The 21830-nt window shown below is 42.3% G+C and overlaps 2 protein-coding genes across 8 annotated transcripts in view; one reads left to right on the top strand and one right to left on the bottom strand.

Moving 5' to 3' along the window:
- Positions 1-9279, top strand: part of CFAP43 (cilia and flagella associated protein 43) — a 121855-nt gene extending 112576 nt beyond the window's left edge. For all 3 annotated transcript variants that reach the window (XM_070057270.1, XM_002718726.5, XM_070057269.1), the window contains 4 exons: positions 5028-5192; positions 7605-7685; positions 8301-8454; positions 8625-9279. In XM_070057270.1, the coding sequence (XP_069913371.1) occupies positions 5028-5192; positions 7605-7685; positions 8301-8454; positions 8625-8791 (567 nt within the window). In that variant the 3' untranslated portion in view covers positions 8792-9279. The remainder of the gene's footprint in view (positions 1-5027; positions 5193-7604; positions 7686-8300; positions 8455-8624) is intronic.
- A 6506-nt stretch (positions 9280-15785) lies between these two features.
- On the bottom strand, positions 15786-21479 carry SFR1 (SWI5 dependent homologous recombination repair protein 1). Of its 5 annotated transcripts, none has more exons than XM_008270482.4 (4): positions 20931-21479; positions 19646-19767; positions 18697-19107; positions 15786-16405 (listed from the first exon to the last, which is right to left on the bottom strand). In XM_008270482.4, the coding sequence occupies exons 2-4, from the start codon at positions 19739-19741 to the stop codon at positions 16214-16216; spliced, it is 699 nt and encodes a 232-aa protein (XP_008268704.2). In that variant the 5' UTR covers positions 19742-19767; positions 20931-21479; the 3' UTR covers positions 15786-16213. The 5 variants fall into 5 exon arrangements, with proteins under 5 accessions (XP_008268704.2, XP_069913374.1, XP_008268703.2 ...); XM_070057273.1 differs by having other exon boundaries at positions 21371-21463; XM_008270481.4 differs by having other exon boundaries at positions 20495-21296.
- Positions 21480-21830: the final 351 nt, after the last annotated feature.

A 21830-nucleotide genomic window follows, 5' to 3' on the forward strand; every position in this document is an offset into this window, starting at 1 on the left:
TTGGAGTCTATGTCTCCCTTTGGATCCCTTAACATTTCTTTTAAATAGTCAGATGCCATGTAATTAAGTGCATATACGTTTATAATAGTTACATCTTCCTGTTGAATTGATCCCTTATTCATTACATAGTGCCTTTCTTTGTCTTTTTTTTAACAGTTTTTGTGTTAAGTCTATTTTATCTGATATTAGGATGGCTACACCAGCTCTTTTTTGTTTCTGTTAGCATGCAATATCTTTTTCCATCCTTTCACTTTCAGTCTGCATGTATCTTTGTTGGTGAGATGTGTTGCTTGTAGGCAGCAAACAGATGGATTTTGTTTTTTAATCCGTTCAGCCAGTCTGTGTCTTTTAACTGGAGAGTTAAGGCCATTTACACTCAAGGTGACTATTGATAAGAAACCACTTTGCCCTGCCATTTTTCCAAAAATATTCATATTTTTAGCCGGCGCCGTGGCTCAATAGGCTAATCCTCCACCTTGCGGCGCCGGCACACCGGGTTCTAGTCCCGGTCGGGGCGCCGGATTCTGTCCCGGTTGCCCCTCTTCCAGGCCAGCTCTCTGCTATGGCCAGGGAGTGCAGTGGAGGATGGCCCAGGTGCTTGGGCCCTGCACCCCATGGGAGACCAGGAAAAGCACCTGGCTCCTGGCTCCTGCCAGGATCAGCGCGGTGCGCCGGCTGCAGCGGCGGCCATTGGAGGGTGAACCAACGGCAAAGGAAGACCTTTCTCTCTCTGTCTCTCTCTCTCACTGTCCACTCTGCCTGTCAAAAAAAAAAAAAAATATTCATATTTTTTACTTTGAATTTCCTTTGGACTTTTACTGAGAGATTTTCCTCCTTTACTTTATTTCATAGTGATGACCATTTCTGTGTTTCTGTGTGTAGCACATCCTTAAGCGTATTTTGTAGGGCTGGAAGGGTAGTGACAAATTCTTTCAATTTCTTTTTGTTATGGAAGGTCTTTATTTCACCTTCATTCATAAATGAGAGCTTTGCAGGGTATAGTATTCTGGATTGACAGTTTTTTTCTCTTAAGACTTGGAATATATCTCACCATTCTCCCCTAGCCTGTAGGGTTTCTGATGAGAAGTCCACTGTGAGTCTAATTGAAGATCCCTTGAAAGTAATCTGGCATTTCTCTTGTGCACATTTTAGAATCTTTTCTTTATGTTTTACTGAGTTGAATTTGATTACAATGTGTCATGGCAAGGATCTTTTCTGGTCATGTCTATTAGGAGTTCTGTATGTTTCCTGTAGTTGGATGTCCCTTTTGTTCTCCAAATTAAGAGAAGTTTTCTGTTATTATTTCACTAAAAAGGCCTTCTAATTCTTTCTCTCTTTCCATGCCTTCAGGAACTCCCAGAACGCATATGTTGGGTCATTTTATAGTATCCTGTAGATTACCAACAGTGTTTTTTTAGTTTTCTAATTTCCTCTTCTTGTTTTTGGTTTGACTATATAATTTCCTGTGCTTTCTCTTCTAAGTCAGATATTCTTTCTTCTTCTTCACCATTTCTGTTGTTAAGGCTTTCTACTTCACTTCTTACTTGTTCTATTGAATTCTTCATTTCATTTTGATTTCTCTTTAAGATATCAATTTCATGGGAGAAATTTTCTTACATGTCATGCATGGATTTCATTAGTTTGTGCATTTGCTTTTGATTACTTCTAAGTAATCTTATGATCAATTTTTTGAATTCAATTCTGACATTTCTTCAATATCATTTTCACAATCTAGTATTGAAGTGTTGTGTTCTTTTAGGGGAATTATGTTGTCTTCCTTGTTCTTAGAGAGGTTTCTGGAATTGGTGCATTTGTTATTTGGCACTTGTAGAGATGCTTGTTGGTTCTTCTTCTTCTTTTTTTTTTTTTTTTTTTTTTTTTTTTTTTTTTTTTTTTTTTTGCTGTTGCAGCTTTTATGTTTGTATTATGCCTCTGTAGATAAGTAAAGTGTTTGCTTTCAGTGAATATATAAAGGCTGTGGTGGATATGGCCAGGGAACTCTGTTCAGTTCTTCAGGGTGAAGGGCGTGTCTAAGGTGACACACCCAAGTTTGTCGTGGTAAATCTCTTTTTTATTTTTTTTTATCAGAAGGGAGGTTTATTTTGCTTAGCTGTTCTCCTTTCCTCAAAGGAGACCAGTGCCTGATTGCTAGCCCCAGTGGGTATAATATTCACCCACTCTGCCCCAAGGACCACACGAAGGATCTGTGCAGTCCTCAGTGTAAGTTCAGATTCCTCAGCAATGTCCCCCACTAGATAACCAGGAAGCCCCGAGCATGTGGAGTCTCCACCGTGACTGCCCAAAGTCCCAGCTGAGCTGTGAGTCCTCCCTCACAGCCTGGTTTTTTCACAGTCCCAGCACACAAGCCTCCCTCAGTCATGAGCACCCAGCCCTCTGTTAGTTCTCCCCCACCAGAATCAGGAGTCTCCTCTTGGCTGGTTGCTGGGCGTGGATACAAGCTGGCACAGCTGTTAGGTATGTCCAAAATGATGCCTGCTCTATCGGCTTGTTACAGACACCACTGTAAGGTGATCATGGAGAAAGAAACATGTGTTCCTCCTTTTTTTCTCTCTCTCCTCTAGTTTGGCAGGTACACTGTCCTCCACAGGGCTCCAAACTGGGCTTCCTCTAGGCTCTTCCTGCAGCTTTATTGCCAGTGGCTTGGGCTGCTGTGGTCTGGTCTCACCTCACTCTCCAATTCTGGTGTGTAGGCTTTCAGCTGCCAGGGTCCTGAGTTGTGGACATCCATGCCCTCCACATAGGTCCACTGTGCCCCTCTAATTTGCATATAGCGTTTCCTCTGCTGTTTTCTCCCTAACTATTCCCTGAGACTGCATTCTCTCCACTTTTTTTAAACTATCTTCTCCTAGACTAGAGCAGTAAGCTCTCTCCCTACTCCACCATCTTAGAAGCTACAAGGAAAAAAATTGTCTGAATCTTCATAACCCCTTTATAGTGCCAGGCATGTCTTCCTCTCATGATCTGCTACACATTAGTCGGTGCTTGTGTCCCATTTTTTTTCTTCACTGTACCTATATTTCCTTAGATTTCAGGCTATTTATTTCCCTGTAACTGCCGCCTTCTGATGCCTTTTAGCTTATCTGGCTTTTCCTGTTATGGTGGGAACAGCATGCATGATCAGATTATCTGGTGGATTAAATGTGAGGAGTAAGGTAAAGAAAGGGATCAAGAGTAACTAGGAAGATAGTAGTGTCACAACTTACATGAGAAAGGCTAGGTGATGGAGTTTTACCTGGAGGCACAGAATGAAGAAATTTGACCTTTACTAAGTCTGAGGTGCATCCTATTAGAAATGCCACATAGACAGTCAGAGCTCAGGGCTGAGATATAAATTTATAAGTGTTCTACAAAGACCACACATAGGTAACTACATATGGATTATTACATGACAAATATCTGCATACACACAGTTTAAGCCATGAAATTGCTTGGGACCACCTAGACCTTCTGAGTAGATAGAGGGAGTTTGCCCAAGTCCAACTCTGGAAGATCTTACAGAGAAAAATCAAGTGAGGAAAGTAGGGGGAGCTTCCAGTAAAGTAGGGGCAAACTAAGAAATAAAGGCCTAGAAACCAGGCGAGGAACCAGAAGGACTTCTTGTGCACTCTATCCATGACTTGATGCATTTAGTTGTAGTGAAGAGTCGGGGCAGGAGCTCTGCTGATGACAGCTGAAGAAATAATATGAAATGATAAAGCATTCTGACAAAAAATAGTTAACTGAAAGGAAAGAAGAAAAATGTATGGCTCAAAAGCAGTGGTTCTCAACCTGGCAATCTTGACATCTCAGGCCAAATGATTATTTGCTATAGAGGACTGTGCTATGTGTTGCAGCCTGTTCAGAAGCATCTGTGGCTTCTACCCATTAGCCAGTGGCAGGCCCCCCTTCTGTTGCATCAACTGAAAATGTATCCTGCTGAGAAACACTACTCTAAAGAAATGTTTGAACTTGGTGATAACAAAGTAAAGGTATTGACCCATGGGAACTGAGTGGTGAAGTGACATGATCGGATGAAAATATTTAGATGTGAAGAGAAGATGAAAATTATAGAAAAGAGTAGCAGATCATATAGTTGGTAGCATGAATTTCAAAAAGCTAGATTTTGGGAAAAGAAAAAATATGTAACATGTTAACTGGTGAATTCTCATACAAATTTATTTTAGTGACATAGTGATTTCTTTCGCATTAGCAATCTTAGAACAATTTCATTAGCATATTCCCAAATTCCATATAAGAAATTTGAAAGAAGGTATTAAATAGTTACATACTTGAATGCCATATTTAACTCTATTTTTAAGATTTATTTATTTATTTGAAAGGCAGAGTTAGAGAGAGGCAGAGGCAGAGAGAGGTCTTCCATCCCCTGGTTCACTCACCAAATGACCATAACAACTGGAGCTGCACAATCTGAAGCCAGGAGCCAGGAGCTTCCTCTGGGTCACCCACACGGGCACAGGGGCCCAAGGATTTGGGCCATCTTCTACTGCTTTCCCAGGCCATAGCAGAGAGCTGGATTGGAAGTGGAGCAGCTCATATGGGATGCTGGCACTGCAGGCAGAGGCTTTACCCACTAAGCCATAACACTGGCCTCACAACTCTTTTTTTCTACATTTCCAGTAGCTACCTATCAGATACTGCCATGCCTAGCCACATTAAACAATGGTCCTTCATCCACAGCACCAGGTGGGAGAACAGGGTGTAGGGATACAATGAAAACAGGTTGGCAGATTATGTGGTGGCCAGAGGAGTTCTTGCCTATTCATTGACATATGAAGTAAAATGGCTGTGCCATTTAAAGGAATCTCATTGTCCCTCTGTTTCATGACTATCATGCTTTACAGTGATCATATTTTGCCTAAGAGACCATTTTAAAATATTTGTTGCCTTTTAAAAAGTAAAACAATTTCCCCTGTAATCCCAGTGTTTTTCTAAAATAGCATTCAGCTCCAAATAATTTATAATTATACAGAATCATAATTTATAAATATCACATGTACTTTTTTAAGACTCAAGGACAAAAGAAAGTTGCCAGCATGATGGAAAGTAAAGATGTACACAAGGGAATATTTCAGATTGAATGGGAACATAAAAAAATGGAGATGGAAATGGAAGATCTAAACCAGAAGGCTTGGGATATCCAGATGTTGTTTTTTTCAAGAGATCGTCAGAAGGCAAGTTCTCCCTGTCCCCTTCCCCGTTTACTTTTAAGCTCATTAATTAAAGTGTTTGTTCATTTAACCAGTATTCAGTAAGAAACCCCTGTAAAGTTGAGCATAATCTAAACCATAAGTATTCCCTAATGTGTCTGTGGGCCATCTTCTGCCTTCCCAGGCCATAACAGAGAGCTGGACTGGAAGTGGAACAGTTGGGACTCGAACTGGCACCCATATGGGATGCCGGCACTGCAGTCAGTGGCTTTACCCACTATGCCCCAGTGATAACTTCTTAAAGACTAATCCTAGCCCTCTGGATTCTAATCCAATTCTGTTCTATTCTAAGATCTCTGTCCTGGACCTGCCTCAAACTCCATTTCCATATTTTCTTCTTCCCAACCAGTCCTTTTTAAAATTAGGATCCATTTATTGATTTATTTTAAAAGTCAGAGTTACAGAGAAAGATCTTCCATCTGTTGGTTGATGCCTCCAAATGGCCACAACAGCCAGTGGTGAGCCAGGTCGAAGCCAGGAGCTTCATCCAGGTCTCCCATGTGGGTGTAGGGACCCAATGCTGCTTTCCCCATTCCATTAAGCAGGCAGTTGGATCCGAAGTGGAGCAGCTAGGACACAGATCAATGCCCAGAAAGGATGCCAGCATTGCAGGCAACGGCTTTATCTGCTAGGCCACTTCTCTTCTTAATTTGCTTATTTCTGTTCTTTTCCACTGCACCCTCAGGCTTAGTTTTGGCCATCTTTACCCATGCCTTCCAAGTCTTCCCCATTTATTTATTCCTTCATTCTCCAGACCTGCTGTCCTACCCCAGTTTGTTCCTCCATTTTCAGTGGCTTAGACGACCTTATAATTAATCTCTAACTGGTCTCCTCACATTGAGTCTTTCTCTTATCTAATCTATCCAGATACTGCTTTTCTATTAGTATTCCTACCCATTTTAATAACATTGGTACCTTATTCAAACATTTGAAGCTGAACTTCTTAACTGGCAGGTGAATTATACAGTCCTTACATGGGCACTGTCAGGTTTATTTCCCATCGTTCCTCATATTCATCAGCATTCCCTAACCATACTGATTACTATTTTCCAGGATTCTGTTTCTGTGCATTTTCTCATACTGGTTCTTCTCCCTGGAATGTGTTTCTCCATGTATGTTTTTGTACATGCCAAATCAATCTGTTTTTCAAGGTTTAGTTTAACCATCATCTCCTCCATAAAGGCTTTCTGCCTTTACCACCTCAGGAGAAACCCTATTCTACCAGAAATCACTTCTGGATGTGCACTGGCAATTAATCACATATATGAATATGTCCCCTTTTCTTGAGTAGTAGATCATATTATTTTATATCTCCCTCAGTTTCTTTAACTGGGACACTGTTAATATGGGACTCAAGAGAGACATTGAATGAATGGCAAGCTAAATAAATGAGTGAATGAATAAGAAAAGACTGTAGGTAAAAATTAGTATATACATGAATGTATTGATGGCTAAATACAGGTAAAACATGGCCTGAAAATCAAGTCAGTCTTAACTTACATCCATATTTGTTCTGAAAAGCAGAAAATTTCTGTTTAAAAAATTTGTCTTTTTATTTCAAAGAGTTACAGAGAGAGAAAGAGAGAGACAGAGACAGAGATCTTCCATCTTCTGGTTCACTAGAGAGAGAGAGAGAGAGAGAGAGAGAGAATCTTCCATCTTCTGGTTCACCACTCAAATGGCCACAACCACCAGTGCTGGGCCAGGCCAAAGCCAGAAGCCCAGAGCTTCTTCTGTGTTTCCCACATGGGTGCAAAGACCCAAGCACTTGGGCCATTTTCCGCTGCTTTTCTCAGGCCATTAGCAGGGAGCTGGATTGGAAGTGGAACAGCAGGGACTCAAACTGGCACCCATGAGGGATTCTGGCTTCACAGAGGCTTTAACCGCTATGCCACCGCGCTGGACCCAAGCAGAAACTTTCAAAAAAAAGGCAATCCGGCCAGCACCGCGGCTCACTAGGCTAATCCTCCACCTTGCGGCGCCGGCACCCTGGGTTCTAGTCCCGGTCGGGGCACCGGATTCTGTCCCGGTTGCCTCTCTTCCAGGCCAGCTCTCTGCTGTGGCCAGGGAGTGCAGTGGAGGATGGCCCAAGTGCTTGGGCCCTGCACCCCATGGGAGACCAGGATGAGCACCTGGCTCCTGCCATTGGATCAGCGCGGTGCGCCAGCCGCAGCGTGCCGGCCGCAGCAGCCATTGGAGGGTGACCCAACGGCAAAGGAAGACCTTTCTCTCTGTCTGTCTCTCTTTCTCACTGTCCACTCTGCCTGTCAAAAAAATAAAAAAAATAAATAAATAAAAACAAAGGCAATCCTTCTAAACTTATCTGTTGAAAGAAATAGATAGAAATATCACTCATGTGTTTTTTTTCTCTCAAAGTACCTAAATGAACCACACTACGAGACTCTGATTGCAATTCAGATTGGAATAATGGAGCAAACCATTGATGTTTTAGATAAGGTAAGTCTCAGATACTGATCATTAAATCACAACAGTTGTAATTCATTAAGCAAAGTGTACAGTGTGTCAAATCAGGAATTCAAACAGAACCTAACAACATCTGAGTCATTTACTGATACTCGTGAGGAAATTAGAAGTCTGAATAGTGTCCTTGCCACCATAACCATTTGGATAGACTGGACGATGCCTTTTAATATTAGAATAAACCCTTGGCACCTGTCTAAGTGGGTTTCCTATTTTGCATTAGGTTATGACTTAAGTAACGGCAATGTTGATGGTCTTTCCTTTTAAACTCTGTTTTATCATAACTGAATAAAAATCCTGTTTTTATTGTATAGCATGTGTAAGATGGAAACAAAGTAATTCATACCTTTTAAAATATTCTCATTTTTACAATTATATAAAAATTTTAATGCAGTATTAACATACCATTCTATCTTTCAACAAATAATTTGAGTGCCTACTATGTGCAGGAGGTATGCCAGCCACCAGAGAGATGGTAGTAAGATGTTATCTTAGCGCAGATAGTGTATTTTAAATATAAGAATAATTTAAAATAAATTGCATTTTTTCAAAATTCTTTTTTCTTGGGTGTCATGGGAACAAAAATTTCAGACCCACAAAAAGAATGTGGACAACTGCAAAAGACTACTCAAAAAACTGGAAAAATTCAGCAATCAGAAAGATATAGCAAATCATGCACTATGCTGCAGCCTGAGGGAAGAACTGGTAGCTGTCTCAGAGAGACAAGGCATCTGCAATGCAATGGGTAAACTTTTTCTTTAACCAACTGTAGGTTTCTTAAAGTAATAAGTATTCATGAAGTGTGTATAATAGTTACCAAGCCACACATTTAATTGATTCTGAGTGCTGCTTCTTTAAAGTGTTGGTTAGGGTTAGCAGTCCAGTTAATTCTTTTCTTCTCTGTTTCTGGGATAGGGTCTAAACTGACTTGTGAAAAGATTGCCAAAGAACGATATGAAAACATGATTCAACAACAGAAGTTGGCAAACATTTCCAAACAACAGGCTGCACAGATTTCCATCCTGCAGGCTGAAGTTGAAAGATTAAGGATGAAAACATTCCCTGCTCTTGTTCAAATGTAAAATCACTGGCCGGAAATGCGAAGCCAAATCAGCCATTTTGAAAATCAGTTTATTTGGGTAAACTTATTGTTCTTTCTTTCATATGGGGAAATTTAAGTAGAGGCTCCTCTGAGTGTTTATGTTTAATCTTAGCTTTAATCATCATATAAATTTTTTTCCTAACATGAATAAATGTGTAATGAATTTTTTATTCAAAAAATAAGCAAGATTTTAAGTCAGAAAGAAAGAATTCAAGGTTTATTCTATACACTTAATCTTAACTGGACCAAAGATATTGTCATAGTTATATTATAGAAATTCTTAAGGACAAAAAAGAAATTCTTAGCAACTGTTAGTAAAGTTACTAGAAAAGTTGTGAGTTTATGGATGATATTTACCTTTATACTTTTGTATTTTTCTCTTACAATCAGAAAAAATACTAACTAGAATGTTTTAATGTTATTCTATTCTATCAATGAGAACAAAATAAATTGTTTACTTTATCCAAGCCTTAAATCCTTTGTAAATTTTAGCATGTCTTGAAAAACCTAATTTGCTACATTTCTTATTTATCATAACTCAATATTGGCCCTACCCAATAGGGCTTAGCAAACAAAAAAGGACTTTTGGGGCTGGCACCATGGCGCGGTGGGTTACTCCTCCACCTGTGGCACCGGCATCCCATTTGGGTGCCAGTTCTAGTTCCAGCTGCCCCTCTTCCGATCCAGCCCTCTACTGTGGCCTGGGAAAGCAGTGGAGGATGGCCTGAGTCCTTGGGCCCCTGCACCCATATGGGAGACCTGGAGGAGGCACCTGGCTTCTGGCTTCAGGTCGGCGTAGCTCCGGCCATTGTGGCCATCTGGGGAGTGAACCGACAGAGGGAAGACCTTTCTCTCTGTCTCTCCTTCTCACTGTCTGTGGCTCTACCTCTCAAATAAATAAATAAAATCTTAAAAAAAAAAAAAAGACTTTATCATTTCTATGAAATAGTTTATCACTTTATTCAGCTAGATGATGATGGCTATATGAGATTAACTGGACAGAGGACTTAATGACCCTTCCATAGCATGCAGCCTACAGCATTCCAAGGTGCTATCACCTGGATCACAGAACACAATCTCCACATGATGGAGACTGAGGCACTGTCCTCAGATTCTGTAATCTATGACTAAACACTAATCTATAATACCACATCCAATATCCTCTGCTGTCACAAGAAAGCTACTATAAAATATTCCATTTAGAAAAATATCTTCGAATGTTTGTTTATTTTCATCTATGTGAAAGGCAGAGGGAAAAGGAGATCTTCCATCTGCTGGTTCACTTCCCAAATACATGCAACAGCTAGGGCTGGGCCAGGCCAAAGCCAGGATCTCAGAACTCCATCTGGGTCTCTCACATGAGTGGCAGGTGCCAAAGCACTTGAGCCATCATCTGCTGCTTCCTAGAACGCATTGTTAGGAAGCTGGATTGCAAGCAGAGGTACAGGGACTCAAACCAGCACTCTGATATGGGGTACAGGCGTCCCAGGTGGCAGCTTAACCTGCTTTACCACACACCCCACCCCTAGAAACACATCTTTAGAAGATCACCACAGAGTTACCAGTGCCCCCACGGAGATGGTAAAGGAAATGATAGGACCAATATATGTTTTCTTTTTTTTTAACTTTTATTTAATGAATATAAATTTCCAAAGTACAGCTTATGGATTACAATGGCTTCCCCCCCCCATAACTTCCCTCCCACTCGCAACCCTCACCTTTCCCGCTCCCTCTCCCCTTCCATTCACATCAAGATTCATTTTCAATTCCCTTTGTGTACAGAAGATCTATTTAGCATATATTAAGTAAAGATTTCAACGTTTGCACCCACACGGAAACACAAAGTGAAAATACTGTTTGAGTACTAATTATAGCATTAAATCACAATGTACAGCAAATTAAGGACAGAGATCCTACATGAGGAGTAAGTGCACAGTGACTCCTGTTGTTGACTTAACAAATTGACACTCTTGTTTATGATGTCAGTAATCACCTTAGGCTCTTGTCATGAGTTGCCAAGGCTATGGAAGCCTTTTGAGTTCACTGACTCTGATCATATTTAGACAAGGTCATAGTCAAAGTGGAAGGTCTCTCCTCCCTTCAGAGAAAGGTACCTCCTTCTTTGATGACCTGTTCTTTCCACTGGGATCTCACTCACAGAGATCTTTCATTTAGGTCATTTCTTTTTTTTATTTTTTATTTTTTTGCCAGAGTGTCTTGGCTTTCCATGCCTGAAATACTCTCATGGGCTTTTCAGCCAGATCTGAATGCCTTAAGGGCTGATTCTGAGGCCACAGTGCTGTTTAGGATTTCTGCCATTCTATGAGTCTGCTGTGTATCCCGCTTCCCATGTTGGATCATTCTCCCTTTTTTATTCTATCAGTTAGTATTAGCAGACACTAGTCTTGTTTATGTGATCCCTTTGACTCTTAGTCCTATCATTATGATCAACTGTGAACAGAAATTGATCACTTGGACTAGTGAGATAGCATTGGTACATGCTACCTTGATGGGATTGAATTGGAATCCCCTGGCACGTTTCTAACTCCACCATTTGGGGCAAGTCCGATTGATAATGTCCCAAATTGTACATCTCTTCCCTCTTTTATTCCCACTCTTACATTTAACAGGGATCACTTTTCAGTTAAGTTTCAACACTTAAGAATAATTGTGTATTAATTACAGAGTTCAACCAATAGTATTAAGTAGAACAAAAAAATACTAAAAGGGATAAAATATTAAGTTGTTCATCGACAGTCAGGACAAGGGCTGATCAAGTCACTGTTTCTCATAGTGTCCATTTCACTTCAACAGGTTTCCTTTTTGGTGCTTGGTTAGTTGTCACCGATCAGGGAGAACATACGATATTTGTCCCTTTGGGACTGGCTTATTTCACTCAGCATGATGTTTTCCAGATTCCTCCATTTTGTTGCAAATGACCGGATTTCATTGTTTTTTAACTGCTGTATAGTATTCTATAGAGTACATTTCCCATAATTTCTTTATCCAGTCTACTGTTGATGGGCATTTGGGTTGATTCCAGGTCTTAGCTATTGTGAACTGAACTGCAATAAACATTAAGGTGCAGACAGCTTTTTTGTTTGTCAATTTCATTTCCTTTGGGTAAATTCCAAGGAGTGGGATGGCTGGGTTGAATGGTAGGATTATATTCAGGTTTCTGAGGAATCTCCAGACAGACTTCCATAGTGGCTTTACCCATTTGCATTCCCACCAACAGTGGGTTAGTGTTCTTATTTCCCCACATCCTCGCCAGCATCTGTTGTTGGTAGATTTCTGTATGTGAGCTATTCTAACCAGGGTGAGGTGAAACCTCATTGTGGTTTTGATTTGCATTTCCCTGATTGCTAGTGATCCTGCACATTTTTTCATGTGTCTGTTGGCCATTTGGATTTCCTCTTTTGAAAAATGTCTATTGAGGTCCTTGGCCCATCTCTTAAGTGTTTGTTTTGTTGTTGTGGAGTGTCTTGATCTCTTTGTAGATTCTGGTTATTAATCCTTTATCTGTTGCATAGTTTGCAGATATTTTTTCCCCTTCTGTCAGTTGCCTCTTCACTTTCCTGACTGTTTCTTTTGCAGTACAGAAACTTCTCAATTTGATGCAATCCCAATTGTTAATTTTGGCTTTGACTGCCTGTGCCTCCGGGGTCTTTTCCAAAAAGTCTTTGCCTGTGCCTATATCTTGCAGGGTTTCTCCAATGTTCTCTAATCATTTGATGTTGTCGGGTCATAGATTTAGGTCTTTAATCCACGTTGAGTGGATTTTTGTGTAAGGTGTAAGGTAGGGGTCTTGCTTCATGCTTTAGCATGTGGAAATCCAGTTTTCGCAGCACCATTTATTGAACAGACTGTCCTTGCTCCAGGAATTGGTTTTAGATCCTTGATCAAATATAAGTTGGCTGTAGATGTTCGGATTGATTTCTGGTGTTTCTATTCTGTTTTATTGGTCTATCCATCTGTTTCTGTACCACTACCATGCTGTTTTGATTACAACTGCCCTGTAGTATATCCTGAAATCTGGTATTGTGATGCCTCTGGCTTTGTTTTTGTTGTACAAGATTCCAGAGGCAGAAAGAGAGCTAGGGAGTTTCATCCACTGGTTCATTCCTCCAAAGGCTCAAAATGGCCAGGGAGTCCTGGAACTCAGTCCAGGTCTCCTACCTACATAGGTGGCAGGGACTCAACTATTTAAGCCATCAACTATGTAAGCCATTTTCTGCTGCCTCTTAGGATACTGAGGGAGGGAGAAGTAAGCTGAAATTCAAAGTAGTCTGGACTCAAGTCCAGATCCTCTGATATGGGATGGGGGCTTCTCAGACAGTAACTTGACTGCTGAATCAAACACCCACCCCATGGATCAATATCACTTTGATGCATCCCTCCTTAGTATTGAACTGACTCCTATAGTCATTTTGGCTGATTTAATATGGAAGTGTTCACTGGTAACATTTCTATGTTCAAGGTCCTTTAAAATTATCTCTACTGGGATGTTTGACACAGTGGTTAAGATGGGTTCAGATGCCACTTGGGATGCCCACATGCCATATCAGAGTGCCTGGGTTCAAATCCGGGCCTTTTTTCCAATTCCAACTTCCTGCTCATGCACACCCTAGGAGGCAGCTGGGGATGGCTCAAGTACTTGGGTTCCTGCTATCCAGGTGGGAGATCCAAGACTAAGTTCAGGGCACCTGTCTTCAGCCTGGCCCAGCCAGAGCTGTTGCATGCATTTGGGGAGTGATCCACCAGATGGAAGATCTTTCTCTGTCCGCTTTTCAAATAAAATGGAAATTTTTACAAGTAATTTTTAAAATGTTTTAATTATCCCTGAGATAGGGGAGCAAGGCAATGGACCTGAGGGTGAGGGAGTGTGTGAGCAGTACAAAATCTTTATAATTATCAGTTCTCTTTGTTGTCGTATGGAGTCCACCATTATGTATACTAGACTTTTTCTGGTGAGACAAATTCCATATCACCTACATTAGCTGCCTAGGTACTTCATTTACTAACAGCCAATGCCACAGATTTCACTGGATAATTCTTTGTAGATTCCCAGGTCCTGACAAACCAACCTGTATCATTTCTGTTTCTTCATCATCAACACTAGGTGACTCTGGCAATGCTCTGGCTTGAATGCCTCAGGTTTGAGGCATGAAGGAGTGAGTCCTTTCTGGAATGTCTTGTCCCAAAGCTGTTTTCCAATGGAAGCCTTTTTAGCAGGAGGAAAGTTCTGGCTTGGAGGGTTGGCAGGTGCTTTGGAAAAGCACATGGGTCATGTACCCCAATTCCTCTCTTGATACTGTTCATGGCACAGACTCCCTCTAGCTTCTTTGCAATAGCAGTTATATTTATTTTTTAAAGTTATTTAAAATAGTACCTATGTTACCAAGTAGTGATATAATTAATTGGGTCAAACATAGCATAGAAATTAAGACTATGGGCTCTGTTGCTGGGTTGTCTGGGTTCCAATCCTGGCTCTGCACTTAAGTTTTAAATTATCATTTAGTTTTTAAATAACGACTTAAATTTCTTTATCTTTAAAATTAAGTGTTGATAATTGTTTACTCAAGTGAGTTGATACACCTTTAAAAGTGGCACAAAGCAAGTGCAGTGTTAACTATTAGCTCATTTTTATGATCTTCACTGGTTTTTAATAAATGCATCCTATTAAATGGAAGTGAGATTCAACAGAAATGGTAAAATGGAGGCTTACCCCTTAGAAATCTTCAGATGCCAAACTGTCCCATAAGCTCCATTCATCCCACCATGGTCCACCTGTTTCCTGAGTACCCGCTGTACCACTGGCCAGGGCTAGTGACTAGAAATCCCGATTACCGTGCCCTCAAGCAATCCTAGAACTAAAGACTCACTGAGCTGTAGTTTGCACAGGTGGACATGAAAGGGTGACTCCAAGGGATGTGCCTGTCAGCAGTGAGCAGCTGCATCCTCTGAGATCTAAGTAATACCACACATTTACCTTCCAGAATGCTAGGGGAACCACTTCCTCTGTGGCTTTTAGGCCCCCTTACTGTGCAACATGCAGTGCTAGGGGCTTGCTTGTAAGCACTAGAACAGCTCCTTAGAGGTGCGCATTCAGGAATTCCAGAACCAGGGGAGCCCCATGTGGACGAGGGCTAACCCTCTTTGACTCACAAAAGCAAATGGCAACATGGCATCTAGAAGCAGGAATTTGTGTCCATGTATGTATGTGGGCAAGAGCAAGACAGTTTCCTGGCCTTGTCACTAACAATTAGAATGGATGCAAGAGCAGGCCCAGCCACCTCTGCCGTTCCAAACATTTGGCTTTTTGGATCATGGCAGGGGAATGTGGCCAGGTACAAAGTGGAGTGCAGTTGAGGGTAAGGCTCAAAGTAGTAGTTATTTACCAACTAGCAGAGAGGTACTTTTCTTTTTAACCAAATTTTTTTTAATTCCTAAAAGGATTCCAAAGCAGAAACCCATAAAGCCCTCAAGAATGACTGGCAACTAGGACTAGGAAGCCACTGATCCGAAATGCTCTCTCCATCTATTACCTCTGCCTTTCTCCGTAAGCAAACACATTCTCCTAAGCACACCAGCTCTGGTGCTTCCAAATTTAAATACAAGTCCAGCTCCAAGAGCTCCAGCCACAGAACAGGATGGGCTGTTCCTGAGCGCTATTCCAAATCCTCAGGGACTGGGCCAGCTTAGGTCTCATCTCTATGTATAGTAAGGACAACAGATACAATTAGACAACTTGTGAGCAAAAACCCAACCCTATGGAGGTGGGCTTGTGGCTGAGGAGTTACTGGGGACTCAACAGACAACATTCTTTACATACACTCTATTTTGCAGATGAAGCTAGAAAGGTAGAAGAATGTGGAAGGCCTTAAATGCCATGGCACCTTGATGCGGGAGACACGTAGTTTCCTAAGAAACCATCATCTCAGTAGATGAAAAATATGAGAGACAGGGAGCAATTTGATTTTGGACATGGTTTAATTACCTGCTAGATCATCAGATGGAAATACACAGTAAATGGATAGAAATAAGATTCATAAACTTAGTTAACAGACAGGAATTTTTAGACAGGTTTAGATTCACCAGACTGGACTGTTCTTTAACATTTAAAACTTTTTGCCACAAAAAAACATGTACTAAAACTGGTTTCCAGACTTATCTGAATTTTATACTATAAGCATGATTTAAATTTTTTTCACATTTCTTTAAATGTCAACTTCTTTTTGGTAAAGTTAGCCAAAATACTAAATTCTCATTTTAGAACTTAGTCTGTATAGTAGAGGGCCCTAAACTGATGTTCAACAGAATACCTTCCTCTAAGCCCTGAAATGTGTATCTTTTAATTAAATTGGCATTCTCAAAGATATTCTGGAAAAAAAATTATGAATTAAGCATCTATGAATTCTTCTTCACTTCTGTTATAGTGTATCAACTTGTCATCTAACCCATAGTGGTCCACCAGTTGAGTGAGGCTCAACTTCTTGTTCTCTTCAGACATAGCTGAGTGCAGTTCATGAAGCAACAACTGGCTACAGTTTCTCCACTTCTTTATTAATGACTGTAATTGAGACAGGTCATTCTGAAACAGAATGGGCAAAAAAATCCATATGAATGTATGTCATTTACTAGATAGTCATACTATTTAAACTTATTTAATAAAGTTGTCACATTAGCTGACAACTTTAAAGGCTAATCTACCTGGAGATGAATGGGACTGGGCTGTAAGTAGAATTATTACAATGCTACTCAATTTGAGCTTTGTGGCTATTTTGTTTGGTTCAAGCTCTAGTCCAACTTAACCCTTAGGAAAAAAATAAATCTTTAAATGGAATAAAATGATGTAAAGAAGGGACACTGCAAAGGAAAAATAAATCACTTTTTCCATTACAACTCATTTTAAAATATAACATTATGCTGCACCTTCTACTCAGTGTTGCTGTGAACCTAGAACCACTCTAAAAAGAGTGTTCAAGTTAAACATATGTTTCAACATTTTGTATCTCACAAATGTGTAAGTCATATTTAGAAAAATCCTAAAATTTCAATATAGCAAATGAGATGTGCCATTCCATCATTTATGCCATACTGCCAGGGAAGAATGAGCTCCAGCATATACATGAATTTTCTAAGTAATAAAGGCTATCTCCTTCCAAGTGCTATTTAATTCAACCTATCTGGGTTGAAATCTAAAATCTAATACTTGTTTTCTCAAACAAAATACCTAAAACATTTTCATTATTTTGGGGAAATCAAGATCATTACTAAAAATACTTTGATTGTTCTCTGTGGCCCATGTACTTGAAAAAGCAACAGAGACAGAATGAGGACAAGCTGAACCAGACAGAAGCCAGGAGCCTAGAACTTCATCTGGGTCTCCCATCTGGAGCAGAGGCCCAAGCACTCTGAGACATCATCTGCTGCCTCCCAAGATGCAGACACAGGAAGTTGGATCCAAAGCAGGGCAGCTGGAACCCTAACCAGCACTCCAATGTGAGATGCCAGCATCCCAAGCAGCAACCTAAGCTGCACCACAGTGCCCACCATCATTTTTTTCAGAGTTTTATTACTGGTGCCATTATTGAATGGCAGAGTGAGGAGGGATAAAGGGAAGTAGGGAGAGGGAGAGAGATCTTCCATCCACTTGTTCTCTCCCTAGATGCCCTCAATAGCAAAGCCAAGGGCCTGGAACTCCATCTAGGTCTCCTATGTAGGTGGCAGGAACCCAAGCACTTGGGCTCTCATCTGCTGCTTCCCAGGAGCACCAGCAGAACACTAGATGGAAAGCACAAAGTAGCCAGGATTCAAATCAGGCACTCAAACATGGGCTGTGATGTTGAAGGCGGTAGCTTAATCTGTGCTACAACGCCCACCCCATTTTTAGCTTCCTTCATTCACTGTAAGCTGTCATTCCTGTCCCCATTGTATTTGCATCTAAGATTTGATACTTCTAATATTGCTGTGGGCTGCAAACTAGAAAGAAAAGTTTAAAGTGCATATGTGGTATGAACTGGGACCTTTAACAAGTTTTATCTTTTGTTTAGAGGAGCCTCTTCTGTGATTTATATTTGACTTAATAGTTAAAGGAAGCCAGGTTTCTGGATATGTGACATGCTGCTCACTATGCTAAGATACGTAAAAATTGGATTTTTAAAAGATGTATTTGTTTTGAAACCAGAGGAATAGAGAGGGGGAAAGAGAGAGAGGAAATCTCTCAACCACTGGTTCACTCCCCAGATGGCTACAATAGCCAGGGCTGGTCCAGTCTTAAGCCAGGAGCCCAGAAATACATCTGAGTCTCCCACATGGGCTGCATGGGCACAAGTACTTGGGACATCTACTTACTTCACTGGAACATTATCAGGGAGCCAGATCAGAAGCAAAGCAGCCACAACTCAAACCTGGCTCCAATATGGGATGCAAGCATTGAAAGCAGTGGCTCAACACGCTGTGCCACAACACTGGCCCCTGAAGATGGATTTCTACTTCTGAAATTACTTTCCTGAAATGTATGTAAAAACAAAAAATTGGGGGCAGGTGCTGTGGCACAAGGGTTAAAGCCCTGGCCTGAAGTGCCAGCATCCCTTATGGGCGCCGGTTCTAGTCCCGGCTACTCCTCTTCTGATCCAGCTCCCTGCTGTGGCCTGGGGTAGTGGTAGAGGATGGCCCGGGTCCTTGGACCCCTGCACCCACGTGGGAGACCCCAAGGAAGCTCCTGGCTCCTGGTTTCGGATTGGCGCAGCTCTGGCCGTTGCGGACATCTGGGGAGTGAACCAGCAATGGCAGACCTTTCTCTCTCTGTCTCTACCTCTCTGTAACTCTTTCAAATAAATAAAATAAATCTTAAAAAAAATTGTTAAAAATTCCTCTTACCTTCGATCTATACATTTTGACTAATTTTAGCCTCCGAAGAAGGTCCTCTTTTTCCTGAACCTGCTTCACCAATTTTGCTCTTTCTTCCTTCAGTCCTTGTATAGGAAGATTCTCCTTCATGAAGTCATTTTGGAGAACACTGCATGACCCTGTATCAAGTGAGGTAGCTTCACATGCACTGACGTTCTGGAATGTATTTTTCAAATGCGTACTTTCTTCAAGTTCACTGTCTATGCGTTTAAAACTTTCTTGAAATTCCAAACAGTTTTCTTCTGTGGCAGAGGGTGGCTTCTCTGACAAGTTCTGATCATTTTCTTCATTGTCAACTTTAAGACGTTTTACCACACTGTAACAGGAATTAAATGAAAATCTTGTTTTCCTTAATCTTTCTCTAAGTGTTGCACTCATAGGCTGAAAGGAGAACAAAATATTAAAAATGTTAACCAAGTCTTCATGTAAAGAAATGTGCTAGAAATAAAAGCCTTACATTTCTATAGTAGACACCACTAGGGGGCTTTCTGTCTCCACATATCTAAAGTAACCATCACAAAATGTCTTTAATTTCCAGAAGTTCCATTAATTTTCCTCTCTACCTCAGCCAGGTCAACACCCTTCTAAAGTCATCCCAATAATCAAACTTCTCTCAGCATCTAGCCCATACCTCCTGCTACACCAGATGCTATAGGATAGCAGACTGAGGAAAGACCCACTGCCACCAAAGTCCTTCACCGTGATAATACCGCAGATCCAGACTTCCTCACTTTGGAGTGTTGCAATAATCTAATCCGAAACTAAATGAATTGGCTCAGTATGCAAATCTGGAAGGGGCTGGTCACACACTGTATCTTAGAAGAAACTAAATGACTATTTAACAAAATATCTGCACGTTAATGAACAATCTTTGGAGTTAAACCCCGCCGATACTTAAGACTGAATAAGATCTCCGTACTTGTTTTCCTGAGCTCCTTGCAAGGGAAGATGGCGGATTCGCACAGGCCTGTGGGGTGCTAGGTGCAATCACCGCTGAGTCTGATGGGCTTTCCATCTTGAAAATGAAATCTTGGGTTACCTCTAGAACCAGAAAAAGTAATTATGAAATGGGACTCAAAATAACCATACCTTTCTAAAGTCCTCCATTTTTATCCAAGTATTTCTTTATTGGGCCAGCAGTTTTTTGTTTTTTGTTTTTTCTTCTAATTTGTTAGTTAATTCTCGCTATTTTTGGAGTTTTTCACTTACCTTCCCACACAAGGACAACTAGTTTTTTCATGACAAATTAACCTACTAGTATCTCATAGAAACGAGACTTGTTAGCCATGAAGTATCTTCCAAGTCTCCATTACGGGGGCAAGGGAGAATAACAACTTTAGATAGTGATTCTTTCGTTGTGACAGCTTCATAATTAAGAGACATGGCCTAAGTGGGCTCAAAAGGCATAATCGGACCTGAACTTGTCAATCATCCCGAACCCTAAAAGCCGCTTGACTAGAACCAGGCGTTAAGAAACAAGAAAATATAAAGAAAAAAAAAAATCACGCCTGTCTGCACTTTCAGAGTAAAAGCGAACAGACACTGAAGAGGGAAGTCGACTGAAGCTGTCCCTTCCAACTCGGTGGGGTAGAACCAGAGAGGCGGCCACTCCCCTTTCCCCCATGCAGGGAGCCCGCCGGCCCTCCAGACACCCCAGGCCTGAGGGAGGGTCGAGGGCCCCCGACTGCGGAAAGGAACCTCTACCTGGCTTTTCAGCAAGCCCCCGAAGCCCAGCACTCAGACACCCCCCTGGGCCGAAGCACGCTACCGCCCTCCGCCAACCCCACAGCATTCAAACACCGCGCGGAGCCGCGGCCGTCAGCCGATGCAGCTCCAAGGGGCGGGGCCGCACGGGAGCGGAAGAGACTCCTGATTGGCTAGATTGATGCGCGCGAATCCGCGTGTCCGGAGACCCCTAGAGCGCGCGACCGCGAGCTTCCGCCAGGGAAGGTCATGTGGCGGGGCGGGGCCGAGTCGCGTGATTGGCAAGGTTGACGGGAACGCGCTGCCTCGCCCCGCCCGGCGTCCGGTCTGGCTCCGGAGTCGGGCTGAGAGCTTCGGGAGTAACTCATGGATCCTGAGGGGGCGCGCTGGCGTCCGCGGCGGCCCTTCCCGCTTCCTTGTTTCTGTGCGTCTGTGAAGTGCGCTCGCTTGTGTCCCCAGCTTCCGTTCTCCAGGCTCCAGCCCGTCTGGTCTGCGCTCACCTCAGCAAAGACTGTTTTCAGACGTGGCGGGGCCGAACGCCGCCCGGCTGGCTAGGAACTCAAGTCACAACTCTCAAGACCACGGAAGAGCAGCGTTGGGTTCCAGCCCTTGGGGAACAGGCTTGAGAGAAATCGACCCAGGGGTGCCGACACAGTCGGCCGAGCGGATCCCTAGCCCTCTGCTGCCACAAACTCGGTTTTCCAAGTTTTTTTAAATTCAAATATGAAGGGAGAGGAAGGCCAGCGCCACTTGTGGCGCAGTACAGGAAGCGCAATGCCCTATCCAGAACTCCGACGCTTCAGACAGAAGTGGCCGCGGCCGAGCGCAGGCCGAAAACCCCCTCGGCTTCCGGTGTGGCGCGGCTGTTGCTAGGCAACGGCGCCCGCCGCTCCGGGTGGGGCAGCCGAGCCGGCGCGGCGCTGAGCGACTTCTGACTCACGTGGAATCCGGGAAGTGTCCGGGCGGTGCGCTCAGTCCTCTTACGGAAGGGCCGTTGTAAACGGTGACACCGTCTCAACGACGTGATAAAAATGGCCCGGAAATAGCCAAAAGGAAATTTGAATCCTAAGCAAGCCAAGTATAAATAAAGAGCCCAAAGACAATCTAATGCAGTGATTAGCGGACGTAACCGCCCAAGTCACATTGTCGAACTCCACATCCCGGCGCTGTATTCTGTGTGCTTTCTACTGTGGTGTCCGTGTGCCTCGGTTTCCTGATCTGAAAATCGGGACAATTCCTGCCTCCTAGAGACTGGAGGATTAAATGGGAGCTCAGGAGAGGCAGCCACAGCAGTGCCAGGTAACTAAGAAGCGCTCACTGTTCTTTCATACGTGCAAATGCATTAATTAACCATCCCCAAACTGATTTAAAGGACTGCGTTACGTGAACTTTCATCCCTT

This window comes from Oryctolagus cuniculus, chromosome 15 (assembly GCF_964237555.1).
Source record: "Oryctolagus cuniculus chromosome 15, mOryCun1.1, whole genome shotgun sequence".
Taxonomy (NCBI): Eukaryota; Metazoa; Chordata; class Mammalia; order Lagomorpha; family Leporidae; genus Oryctolagus; species Oryctolagus cuniculus.

What these genes read in the sequence shown, in the direction of transcription:
- SFR1 (XM_008270480.4), bottom strand. Translation starts at nt 20,518, where the DNA reads ATGCTGTGGGGTTGGCGGAGGGCGGTAGCGTGCTTCGGCCCAGGGGGG. An exon ending in CAAGGAGCTCAGGAAAACAA is followed by an intron (nt 19,108 to 19,645) that starts GTACGGAGATCT and finishes TTCTCCTTTCAG; the next exon opens with CCTATGAGTGCAACACTTAG. An exon ending in TCAAAATGTATAGATCGAAG is followed by an intron (nt 16,406 to 18,696) that starts GTAAGAGGAATT and finishes ATTCTGTTTCAG; the next exon opens with AATGACCTGTCTCAATTACA.